At 40.1% G+C, this 13,146-nt stretch overlaps 1 protein-coding gene across 2 annotated transcripts in view; it reads left to right on the plus strand.

The window, feature by feature from the left end:
- Nucleotides 1–13,146, plus strand: part of AGPAT4 (1-acylglycerol-3-phosphate O-acyltransferase 4) — a 69,804-nt gene that overhangs the window by 34,210 nt on the left and 22,448 nt on the right. The window contains exons 1-4 of one of the 2 annotated variants that reach the window (XM_019612875.2): nt 2,662–2,680; nt 3,345–3,514; nt 10,475–10,636; nt 12,084–12,237. In XM_019612875.2, the coding sequence (XP_019468420.1) occupies nt 3,347–3,514; nt 10,475–10,636; nt 12,084–12,237 (484 nt within the window). In that variant the 5' untranslated portion in view covers nt 2,662–2,680; nt 3,345–3,346. Of the gene's footprint in view, nt 1–2,661; nt 2,681–3,344; nt 3,515–10,474; nt 10,637–12,083; nt 12,238–13,146 lie in introns of those variants that run through there. The other variant, XM_003204076.4, reaches the window with a different exon arrangement.

Here is a 13,146-nt window from a genome sequence, read left to right on the forward strand (position 1 = left end):
CAAATAGTTCCCTTACAGCTGCTCTGATCAGAAATAAACAGGGGGCTGATGAGTCAGTCACTTGTCTGTATCTTGAATGTATTTATGTCGTGTTAAGATAGTGTTATTTGAATAGAGATTGTCTGTTAGCCTGTTTTAATACTGTTAGATAAAATTCACTCATGTCACTAGTGCCTGTTCTTCAGTGTACAACAAAATGTCATCTAAAAGCTTCAGGCAATTAATTGAGCTAATGATGACTGAACATGTAGAAAACTTGTTCCTAACTGTTCTCTGTTTTTATTCATTAGTTGAGGCCAGTGGGGAATCTAAACAGAAAGGATTTCAGAAGTTGTTCAAAGACTGGCCTGCTTTTGATCTTCTCTGAGGTGAATGAGGATGTGTAGTGCCCTGGGATTTACCTGAAGCCAGGAGAGCATCTTGAATGTCTCATCCTTCCAGCATAGAAAGAGACATATGCCCTGAGAAAGGGGTGCTTTTTCTCTGAGCAAAGAGCAGTGCCTCACATGGGACCTTTGCTTTGATGGAGAAGTATTATGATAGCTTTGACAGGAAGCAAACATGTCTTTTATCACTCTTTAGATCTTCCCATGACATGGGTTCCTCAAGGACAACACTGCTTTTTTTATTTCCCTCTCCATTGAGATCAAGCTTCTTGCCCCAAACTAGAGAAATTTTCTTAAATAAAGGTTAAATTCACAAGTCCAGTAGTCAGGCTTGTAGTTACAAGCAAAACAAATATGAAGCTTAATTATTACCTGTGCTTGATGATAGGATAAGCAAATAGGAAGGTAAAACCTGTGTGATAGTCACTAGGAGGTTGCTGAGGAATGACTCTCCAGCTTTTCAATACAGCTTTGTTTTAAACTGCTCTCACTGTCCTATCTTTCCTAGTATTTGTTTCTTAAAGTTTTAGGAATAAATCTGAATGCTAATTCTGAGCAGTTTTGAGGCATTTAACACTGATTTTCTTGGTGCAGGCTTTTTCCACACCCCTATCCACTCCCTTCGCTTACCTGTTTTATCAGGGAAAGATATACAGATGTATTTCATATTAATAATTCCCCTTGGCTCTGCACACTTTGCCAGCCAACCCCTTATCTTTGCCCTGGGGATGGCAGTTCTGCATCCTGTCTGAGCTATTGGCTTTGCTGTAAATGATTGATACACTCGTGCCAAACGCAGAGTGCATCTGCTGTAGCGGAACATACAACTGCTACTTCTGACAAGTTAAAAGGATGATGCATAAGGTGTACGTGCAGCAGACCTTATTGCAGATGTCCAAGCTACTTTCTATTCTATAATTGTACCGTCTTCAGAAGTTCTTCTGTTTGTGATTTCTTATAATTGATTCACAATTGCTTCTTTTTCACCTGCTTGCCACTTAATTCATGATTTTAGATGCCACTTCTTTTTATTTGTTTGACAAACACCATAGTGAGTTGCAGTGTAATTCTCAACAGAAAATCAAGAGTTTCGCCATATGATATATAATTAAATCTCCATTTAATTATAGGACATTGACAGTGTAGTATAGAATTAGGAGAAGGTTCATGTGAGAAGTTCTTCTGCTGGACAGCCCCAGCTGGCAGAAGCATTTCTGTAGAGATGTGAATAGAATTAAAGAAACACAGTAAAACAGAAAATTTTAAATTGAGCTTCTCAACATGCAACTTTTGAGCATTATTCCAGTTCTCTGACTTGTTCCTCAAAGCCTGTTTCTAGGACTTGGGAGAGAACTTCTCTAAATGCTGAAGGGTCATTTTCAAAGTGTCTTGGATACTCAAATGTGACTGAACAATGGTGACATTTGGACACCAGTCTCACTTTAGGCCAAATCAAAATTGTGTTACACAGAATACGTAAAAAGCAGAAGGGTGAAGCAGTCTGGAGGGATACTCATGTTACACTTACATGGACAAAGTTAAATGACTTTTGAAAGTTAAGTGGAAGTGAGAAGATAGACCCTGTGCCTCACTGCCTGCTGGAGGCTGGTGTTCTGGGTTCTGCTGGCTGGCTTTGGGCAGCTCAGCCCATCACAGGCTTCATGTTGGGACAGACGTTTGTATGGCAGAGGAGACTGGGGGGCAAAGTGTGAACATTAACCCGTATCTGTTTCTAGATCTGACTCTGGGTGGCTTTAGGAAGGCTCTGATGTGTCTGATGTGTCTGGGCTGCTTCTTTTGTCAGAGTTTGTTAATGCCAGTTTCATATAAGCTCTGGGCATTTTAAAGAAACTTGAGAAGTATTAGAGCGGAGGAGGGAGAACAAAATAGTAACACCATCAGCTGAATAAAATAAGGCAGTGACAGACCAAAACCTAACAACCAGGAAATCGCCCTGAACTAGGTGCTTACAGGTACCGCTCATGGATGCATGTCCATGTTGTCAATTCCAGCTGTCAAAATGCAACCTTTCAATTTACTGTGGCGACATTTGAATCCACGCCCTAGTTCGGGTCACCTTGAACAATACAGGCTTTCAGGATGGAGGATTTAGTCTTGAGACAGTGTAGCAAAAACTGGTATCAACGTTTTCTCCCAGTTGTCTGGGGTGGGCACATTGCCTTGGAAGGAACTTTCCCAGGCAGTAGTTCTTCTGTTGCGTAGGTGCTGAAGTCTGCTACGTGTGCAAGGCACCTCAGACAACAGTCCCCTTTGGAATGGATGAGTTTTTCTGGGTGAGTTTCAGGACCAGTACCTTCTCTGGGTATGCCTTGAAGGGAAGAATGCTGTGGGTTTACCACCTCTGGCTCTTTGCTTGGGACTGTCATTGAGCTACTAGCAGGAGCAGTCAGACTGAATACAAAATGCAGTCACTGGCTGTACTATCACCTATGCTACGAGTAAGACTTTGGGAAAGCACTACAGTTTGAGCCTACCTTGCCTGAAGCCAATTGATTCTGACATGGATTGGTGTCCTGCTTGCTGTCAGTGCTTCACAGAAGTTTTGTGTGCAGAACTCCTAGGAGTACAGGAACCTGTGTACATGGGAAATAGGCCTGTTTATTCCTCCTGCAAGCTTGTTTTGATCTTCGTGTGATTTATTTTTTTTGTAGTACTGTAAACCATAAATGCTTATTTTGCATGTATTTTGATAATACCACCGTATTAAATTTGTAATTTTCAAGTGAAACTCCTTTTCTCAGTGTCACTGTGGAAAATTCCTTCTCCTGCCATGCTACCTCATTTCCCTTTTCTCTCCTGCTCCCTGCTGTGTCGTCCCCCCCCCTTTTTTTTTTTTACCATGTGTTGTTGAAGCAACTGGTGTTTTTCAGTGCACTGCTAATTTGTGACTTTGCATATAGTTTGTACCTTCATTTGTTTTTTTGTTCTTTATTTTAGAGATGGTAATGCTACTGGAATGGTGGTCAGGCACCGATTGCACCCTCTACACTGATCCAGAGAGTTACCACAAGTATGGGAAGGAGAATGCCATTGTAATTCTAAATCACAACTTTGAAATTGACTTTCTCTGTGGCTGGAATTTCTGTGAAAGATTTGGAGTCCTGGGGGTAAGTTTTGATTAGCATTTTAAATAAGCTTCCTCTTCTTGGATGTGGAGGAAAAAACACACAAGTAAAATGTTTGGTTTATTTGTAATTGTTGTGGCTTAACCCCAGCAGGCAATGCAGTACCACACAGCTGCTCACTCACACCTCGCACAGTAGGATGGGGTGAGAATTGGAAAGATAAAATTGCAAGAACTCATGGGTGGAGGTGAATACAGATTACTAGGTAAAGCAGAAGATATATACACAAGTAAAGCAAAAAAGGAATTTATTCACTACTTTCTGTTAGCAGGTGGATGTTCAGCTGTTTCCATGAAAACAAGTCTTATTACATGTAATAGTTTCTTGGGAAGACAACTGCGATTCCCCTGAATCGCTACGTGCTCCCACTCTCCTTTTTATTTCATCCAGCTTATATTGCTGAACACAGCACCTTCTGATCAGTTTTGGTCAGTCCTAATTGTCCACTCCGAGCTTCTTTTGCATACCTAGGCTCCTCACTGGCAGGGCAGCTTGAGGAGCTGGAAAGCCCTTGACACAGTGTAGGTAACTTCAGTTCTGCAAGAATTGAAACATCCTAAATCCATAGCACAGCACCATACCACCTACAATGAAGAAAACTAATTTTATGCCAGCCCAAACTGGGACAAGAAGATAATATATCTGTTCAAATGTCACCTGTCAGGTCATGGAGATGATTCTAGCACCTCTCTTTAGCTAGTTTAACTTAATTCTGTGATGGTAATGATAATCTGGATTTAGAAAACTGTTTCACTCTCCTAAGAAAGCAGCCTAATGCCTTGTTTTGGCAGTCTTCTATAGCATCTTCTTCCAACTTTGCTATTGGCTGTTGTCAAAAGTCCTGAACTTGGTTTGTGTGAGTTTGACTTCTTTGGGCTGTTCTTCTCTGAGCTTTTCCTTTGAGCGCTTTGCTTTTTCTGTATGTTTAGTCACCACTTTGGCCCCTTTAAATTATAATCACGAGGTCTGCTTTAAAGCAAACAAACCAAAAACATTAAAAAAAAACAAAAACAAAAAAACCAACCACAGCACACACACATTTTAAGGTCTTGCTTATTGCTGAGGCAGCTGTTGACTTCAGGTTACTGTGGAACAATTCTACTATCATGTCTGGGGCCAAGCTCAGAGCCTGAGAATATCATCAAAGGTAGCAGTAAATGTAGGGAAATCTGTTCACGGCAGATGTGTATACTAAAAGCATTCTCCCTCATTATTCAGTGGTGCTTGTTATACCGTGGTGCTTTAGACTTACAAAATTAAACAGGCTACCCCAGTGACTGCAGTTCTGTAGATAAAGCTATTGTAGATGGTTAGGACCTTTTTCACAAAGTGCCATTGTAGGAAATTAAAGTATTGTTTCTGTACAAATAGTAAGGGCCTACAAGGTCAAAGTTCTTTTGTTTTATGTTGGTGCTGTCTGGTTGGATTGAATTTCATTAATTTTAATGATGTTTTTTAATAATTTTCCCAAGATAATCAGGATTATGTTTTAATTCTGTATATTGCTGCCTACACATAGGAAAACCACCACATAAACTATTGCACAATTACTGTACTGCATTAACTGAAAATAGTTCTTCCTGTCTTTAAATGCTGAGTTATTATTCAATTTGTATCTTTGCTAATCTTAGAATTCTTTTAGGAATTGATATATCTTTTTTATAATTATTTTTTAAACTATTTCAGTCTTGATTAATGTACTGTGGTTTTACTTCCCAGAAAATGTTCTAGGAGGAAATTATTCCCATGTGCTCTTACTTGCATAGATGTCTTAACACAGGAAAGCAGTACATTTCCCTGTAGGGGTAACCAGTCAAGGTTCATCATAAGCTAGGTTTACACCAAACAGATGCTAAAAACCAGCACCTGCCCACTCCAATTTTTCATCCTAAGTTAGTTTCCTAACTGGATTTACTGCATTGGCTTCCCGGTACTCGGTTTTGTGCAGCACAGGAGTTGGTGGATGCTTAGGGATGAGGGACATATCTTGGTGTGACTTCATGCTGCCTTACACCAGCTTACAGGGTACAAAACTGCAGGATTTGTTGTGGCAGCACAGTTAAGGATGTAAGAGCCATTATGCTGGGGGCTAGTCTTGCCCTGTCTTTTAACAGAAGTAAGAGGCAGATGTGTGGGAAAGAGTTGCAAGAACAACACGAGCATACAGAGAGATTTCTAAGGGTTGTCCTAGCCTTTAGCAATGTGTGGCTCAGGGACTTTGTGAGTCAATGAGGCTTTCTATTTAGCATGGTTTAGCTTTATACTCTGCAAAGTGTCTGTGCAGACTCTTTAGGTATCTACCAACATCTCACTAAGCCAGTGTTGCGTCCCCTGCTGCTGAAAGTTTGTGCATTGCATCTCCAGTATCAGTTTCAGTACTTGTCTGCTTGGTACATCATAAGGAGAGATGGCTGGGGAGGATGAAGAGGAAGAAGATGAAGACCAAAGGAGTGGAACTGTTTGTACTTAGCTGCAGAAGGCAGAGAGAATGGTGGTATTGTAGTGCACAGCTGTATGTTACATCTGTGGTACACAATGACCATACTGTTAACAATATTGCAAATGTGTGTTCAGTTTCTGTTTTACGCCTTGAACTTTCTAGTCTTTCCTGACACAAGAAAAAAAAAAACCCTTGTATTTATTTATTTATTTAAATGCAATGTGACAGCTGTCCCTGCTGGTATTTTTTGCAACAGACGTTCAATCTGCTAATTGTTCTTCTCCTTTCATCTCTCTTCTTCATACTGGCTTTCTCTTCTGTCTTTATGGCTAAACTGATACAGTCCCACCAAGTTTATAATATTCTGTTACTGTGGTTTTCATTGTTTGTTTTATTTTCACTTTTTCAGGGAGAGGGGAAATTTTTGGTGGAGGGAGCTTAGTCTCTTGTATGCCGGTGTTAGGTTTGTGATACTGTGTCTTCTTGTCATTATTTGATCCTTATGCCTAGATGGCACGAGGTTCTTCACTTTCATGAAAAATTCTTTGTCTACAGAAGAAAACCTGGCAAAAAGACCCAAAGGAGTTGCTAAGAACACATGTGCATATGTATGTTTGGGATGGGATGGAAAAGGGTAAAAAGAGAAACAAAAAACCATTTATTTTACTTTTTAATTACTTTCTTTAATATGATACTCTTGAAGCACCCATTCAAAGTGCTAGGAGGTACTGGCTTGACAGTGTTGAGTGAGAGCCAGAGACCTATTCATTTAGAGCGGTGAAGGCAAAAACCACATCAAGAAGCAACTGTGTGCTTACTTTTTCTCTTGCAAGTTATTTTAAGCCACAGATTACCTTGCTGCTTGCAGTTAGGCTCTGTGCAGCTAAAGCTACTAGCGTGTGTTAGCAGCACCAAACTGTAGAAGACTTTTGGTGATTGGTGATTAGGAGAAGGGTGCAAACTTCATAAAGCGTAGATGTAATTAAGACAGTCATGTTCTGTGTAAGATGTTATTCAGGACTTGCACTGAAAACATACTGGTATACTCCTTGCCAGGGTACATTGGGTTCTTCTGATTCATTGCTTGATATAAACAAGCAGTGACAAATTACCTTTTTAGTCATTTTAGTAACTCTTTTCCTGAGACGATATTTATACCAGCAAAAATTACCTTCAGTTTAAAGCTAAATCTACTCATTCGTTTTCCCCTGAACACAGGTATTGCTCAGCCTGTTTCATCATTTTTAACCCTAGTTATCTGTTCCATATAACATATAATGTCAGGAAAACCAAATTTTATGTAAAAGTTATTCATATTGAAGCTTGCTGTTGGAGAAACTGAGCGTGACTGATAGGTTACTGTATGGGAACGATAGATGTGTGAATATTGATTACTTTTTAACACTCATTTGTTTGTACATTTTAATATATTAATAGAAGTTATATGATTGTTCATGCATTTAGACAAAAGACATTGTTTGCATTTAATACAGCATCTTAGCATGTACTTGGGTATACATCCACTAGAATATTGCTGTTACCTTTCTTACATGGAAAAAGTATGGGTCTTCCCCTCCCCCTAAAGAAATGCATCTTCCCATCTTTCTGACCTAATACTGTAATTTGAAAGAGTGCTGTATTTCAAAAATAGAGCAAACAATTATCAAAAGTATGTCAGCAGTGAGGGCAGCCGATAGAGAAAATAATTTACGACATAAATTGCCTGCTGCTACTGGCTTGCAGCTGCAATAAATTTGTTTTGAAATTGTTGAACAAATTGTGTTAGACATCCTCAGCTTGCAAGTAGATTTCAGACTGCTTGTTGCACTCTGTGATTAAAAGATGCTGAATAACTGAGACTGGAGACATAAATCAGCAAAGCTGTATGAACATATTTAAAATGACCATTTAAAATTAAATTTTGTTAGTGGCATTGGCACATGAGGAGAATTTCACAGCTATTTCTTTCCAAAGTGACTTGGTGAAAAGAAATTAACCTGTGTTAAAATGCTATGACTACAGATAAACTGTCCTTGTCCAGCAGTGATTTCATAAGATGTCTGTTGGAATTACACCGCTCCGAGCAGTGGAAATGTTTAAATTCCTTCAGGAATGCCATGTACTTTTCATAAAGTGACAATTTATTTATTCTGTTTAGTGAGCTGAATTTAAGGGTTAGAGGTGACTGTCACATATTTTCCAAAGCTCTTTGGTAAAGGGAAAATTGGTAGCAGAAGTGAAGCACATCCGCGTTCTTCCTGTTGTATTTACATGGGAGCTGTTTCAGTAGACAGCTGAAACAGAACAGACTGTAGCTGTCATTATTGTAAGAGAGATGAGAGCTCCTGAGGGCCAGGCCTAATATGTTCTTCCCACAGAAGAGCACTCCTACCAGAGTAGTGACTGCTGAGCTTCCTTTTGCCAAATACTTCTGTGCCATCAGCCTAACTTCTACTTCTGGAGTAGGTGAGGTACACGAAGCAGCATTAGGTGATGTAATTCCTTTTTATGTGCATTTAAGGAGATGTGCATTCACATTCGTCTGAAGTGCACTTCTAGATTTCAAAAATGCTTTGGCACAGCAAATGCAGAGGAGTGTGACCTGTGGAAGAATTCAAACATCTGCTCTGCTGTTGTGGTCATGCTGCACCTGTGGCACCGCAGCTCACATCAGGCCTGTCTCTGTTTCACTTTGTTTTTGGGGGTGAATGAGGTGTGACTGCTGCTGTTTGCCTGACGAATTGGTGGATTCTGCCAGGATTCCAGTTGGGCTGCTGGCTAATGGCCGACCTGGTTGTGACTGAGGTGTGGGTAGCAGTTCCCTAAGGTTTTGTCCTGCTTCCCTCATCTGGGAACACTTGGCATCTTTGGGTTTTTAATGGGGCAGAGCTTTGGCTCAGGTGTCTTCCTCAGTCTTGCATAGGAGAGAGGAATGAAAGCTTCTGTACTGGTGTATTTTCATTGGGCATTCTACGTGATGGCCTATAACAAAAAATGCTCCATGGAGATCTTTAAAAGCGTATACTGAAACTGTTTAGCTTTATTCTGGAAATAAGAGGATGACTCATATTAGAATAACTGAGTAAAGGAAAAGCAGTACTGTGGCAAAAAAAGTTTGAGAGCTAAGGAAGGTGGTGGGAGGAGAGCCTTTCCCTGTGGCTGGTCTGGGGAGCTGGAAGAGGAGGCTGGGCTCGCTGCTGCTGCTGCTGTGCAGCATGGATTAATGTCCAGGAAAAACTGAAATTGCAGAAAGTCTGCCTCAGCTTCAGCTACTGAGTCTTCCAGCTGCTCCTTCGGGGACAGCAGGCCTTGGGGGTATGGTCTGGACCCATCACTCAGTCTCAAAATGAATGAGAGAGAGAACTTTGTTATAAAGTATTAAATTATTTGATAGTGTAAATTCTTGCATTCGTAGGAATTGAATTCTCATGTCTTTTTTTCCACTTCTTCTGTGTAACAGTCACTTGGAAGCTATTTATGTGCATTTGCCTTCCACTCCTATGAGCTTTTAGATAGCTTAATAATTTAAGGTATTTTCCTTCCTCAAGGGAAGAGAGCAGATGAGAGAAATGAACTGAGATAAAGAATTAGGTCAAATCTCTTTTGCTAGTAACCAAATGAACAACAGCAACTAAGAAAGGAAATAAAAGCAAATAATGGTGGCTCATAATTTCTACCAGTAAATAACGTCTTCTAGTCAGATGCCATGTCCTGGAACCCATCTGCAGAGCACAAGTGTGGCACTACTTATAATGATATCACAGATAGAAACTGGATTGTGTAATTGCTCCTGCTATCCTCTAGGAAAATGCAGCTGTCTCAGGGATTGCTGAAATAATTTTTGTGTACACACGCACTCACAGTGGCGTACTTTTTTATTCACTGAAGGGGAAAGTGAAACAGCTCACCAGTGCAGCGTGACTTGAAAAGTAGAAAATGAGCAATTGGAATCAAATCTGCCTAAAGGAGAATTGTTCTGAGGTAATCACAGGACTCAGTTCTAGAGTAGGATTTGAGATTTGAAATGAGTTGAACCCTTGATAAGCAATAGACTTGTTATGCGTTGTATGGATAAGTCACTTCAGTGTCAAATCTGCGAGGCAGGAATGGTGCTTATTTTATTCCAGAAGAATGCTCTGAAGAGAAATTCGCTAGTATAAGTATTTCTGCCTGTCCATTAACAAATCTGAACAAGCAGGAAGTATTTGTATTGCTGCTGCTGTTTCTAGTGTTTAAGATTTCCTACACTGGGAAAGCATTTGCGATACAGATGTGTGCCTCAATATGCTATTGTACAGTGCAGGCTTTATGACGGTTTAGTAAATTTGGCTGTTGTGTCATACAAGGAAAATTCTTCTTTGTTTTGCTTTTGTACTGGTTTTAAAGCTGGAACAGAATGATATATGAGTCAATATTAATATCTAGCTATGCATATGCCACGTCCAAACAGAACTCAGTAACTGGTGTGATTCTGTCTTACTTCCTTTCACTCTATCTTGTAGAGTTCCAAAGTGCTGGCAAAGAAGGAGCTCTCCTACATGCCTATCATTGGCTGGATGTGGTATTTCCTGGAGATAGTCTTCTGCAAGCGTAAGTGGGAGGAAGATCGGAAAACAGTTATGCAGAAGTTGCTGAATCTCCGGGACTACCCTGAAAACTTTTGGGTGAGTGATGACTAATGAGAGGAGTGGGAGGTGCTGCAATGCCTGGAAGAATGAAAGTGTAGGTAGTGTCTGTTGGTAACCACATTGCTTCTGAGAACTTTGATTTCTGAACTTCCTAGCAGTAACCAGAGAATACTACCATAGTGCTGAATTCTATTGTGAATTTCTGATACAATAGTCTAACCTGTCTGTTTTCTACCTCTATGGAGCCCTACAGGTGTTATTTTAAAAATGTCCCCACAATGATCAATAAGAAGCTTTCACAGTATCACAGAACTGGGGACCTCTAGAGATCATCGAGTCCAACCCCTCTTCTAAGGCAGATTCCAGTTCCCTAAATATAGGAGCTGGAGGAGGGGTGTCTGTGCTCTGTCACTTGCAAAAGGTGTTGAATGCATTTTTGCAGAAGTAGGCAGTTCAGTGCTAATTGGTAAACTCAAATTACCGCCATCCCTTATATGCTGCTATGATGGGATTTCCGAGAGGAGGCTATGCCTGCAATAGGAAATATTTAGTTGCTCTATTACAAAAGGCATAGTGGTAGCACCTTGTAGGTATAAAGCAGAGCGTGCTAGATGTGTTAGAAGGATTTTCTCAGCAGTTTCTGTATGTTTCATCTGACTATTTAACATGATGCGTGTTAGAAATGAGTAAAAGCGCTCCTAGATAGGCTGGATCTGAAGCTGGAAACTTGGACAGGTTTCTTCAGTTTGTCTAGTGGGCTAAATTTTTGCTGTGGGGTATTGAAACTTCGCTGATGCAATACGCACTGCCCTCTGATGCATTAATTTGGATTTAGACTTGGCAGAAAGCACATGAGCACATGCTAAATCACTGAAGATTCCTATGGTCTCCCTTTCCTGACACTGACAAAATTGTAATTCATATCTGAGCAGTTAAACTGTTCATAAGGGTTCATAAGTTCTCCTGCATCTACTGCCCTACCTATGTTATCAACCCCGTCCTTGTCATCAAACCTAGTATCTGCTATTGCTTGTGCTTCATGTGCTCTAGTGAAAGCAAGTGGGCTAATGAGGCATTTCGTAGAATTGCGTTTGGTTCAGACACCTGACGAGTTTTAGATACTGGAGCAGCTCTGCATCGCTAGGAGACTTGTAACAGAAAATGTGTTTTGACTGTTTTCTAACATCTCTTTAGAGAAGGAGTGACCCATTAGAGAAATCAAGTCATTTAGTCATGAGTAGCAAAGCAGATGTTAAAGACCACAGGGTGGCAAGTTACATGGGTGGGGGAAATTGAGAGAGTTGTGTTTGTTGTTTTTTTTTTAATAGTTCCAGGGCAATTACCTTGCAGTGTATATGTCTACTTGTGTCCCTGCTAGCAGTGTTTGTTTGGGCCATATTGGTGGGAATCAGTGAGGGCTCTGGTCAAGCATGTGTAGAAAACCTGATCTGTTTTCTGACTGCTGTTCTTTCTTGCTTTTTAGTTCCTGATTCATTGTGAGGGCACAAGATTCACAGAACAGAAGCACCAGGCTAGCATGCAGGTGGCTGAAGCCAAAGGCTTGCCCAAGCTCAAATATCACCTACTGCCACGAACAAAAGGATTTGCTGTCACCGTGCAGTGTTTGAGAAATGTAGGTAAGGAAAGTCACAAGGAACATGCTAAATGGTTATTTCATGTAACAGCTCTCACTTTGCTGTGCTCTTCTTTTCCCCATTGTGCATGTTTTATCAGAAGAATGCTAGAATCTTTTCTGAGCTTTCTTCTACTAGTCTGTGAAAATTAAAATCAGGTTTGACTAGCAAAAGCTGAGGGCAGCTTCATTAGTTTCTTATTTTTGCTTTCTGTTCTGTCATTGTATTGAGGAATCCCCAGTTCTGGATATTCTATTTATTCCCAAAGGATAATGATTCTTAGTTTTTGCCATACTATTAAGAATTCCTATTCCAAATGAAGCCAATAAGTCAGAGAATCTAAGAATGCATCCTAAATGTTTTCTTATGGCATATATAAGTATCACTTTTTATCAAAAGAGTGTTACACTTTAAAATGTATGCCTAAATATACTCTGGAGAGTTTTGGTAGCCTTTGTGGAGCAGAGATGTGGGAAGTCAACCTTTTCTGAAGATATATGTAGGAGAAGTTTAGAAACAAATTACAAAATCTGAATAAATATTTCGTTGTTAATGTTGTTCAGTCCCCCCTACTCTCCTTCTGGTTACCCGAACTAAATTTACCAACTTAGAGTGCCATCAGTAAGAATGCGGCACAAATGCCTTTAAAGTGATCTTGTTTGACTAATAAAATCCAGCTAAGTCTTCTGCTGTGTACTTCAAGGACAAGGGAAAAATAGTGCTAAATTGCACCCATTGCTAAATTGGGCTTTGGTGGATTTATGTGCTGTTAGAAGGCTGATATGTAAGGAAGACAAAGTAGTTGGTGGTTTAGAAGAAAATGTTCTGGCATGACTGAAGTTAATGTCAAAGCTTCTTTTCTCTTTGAAGACATGTTTTCATCTGGCATATCTGGGATAGCTGATGTAAAAA

This window comes from Meleagris gallopavo, chromosome 2, assembly GCF_000146605.3.
Source record: "Meleagris gallopavo isolate NT-WF06-2002-E0010 breed Aviagen turkey brand Nicholas breeding stock chromosome 2, Turkey_5.1, whole genome shotgun sequence".
Classification (NCBI taxonomy): Eukaryota; Metazoa; Chordata; class Aves; order Galliformes; family Phasianidae; genus Meleagris; species Meleagris gallopavo.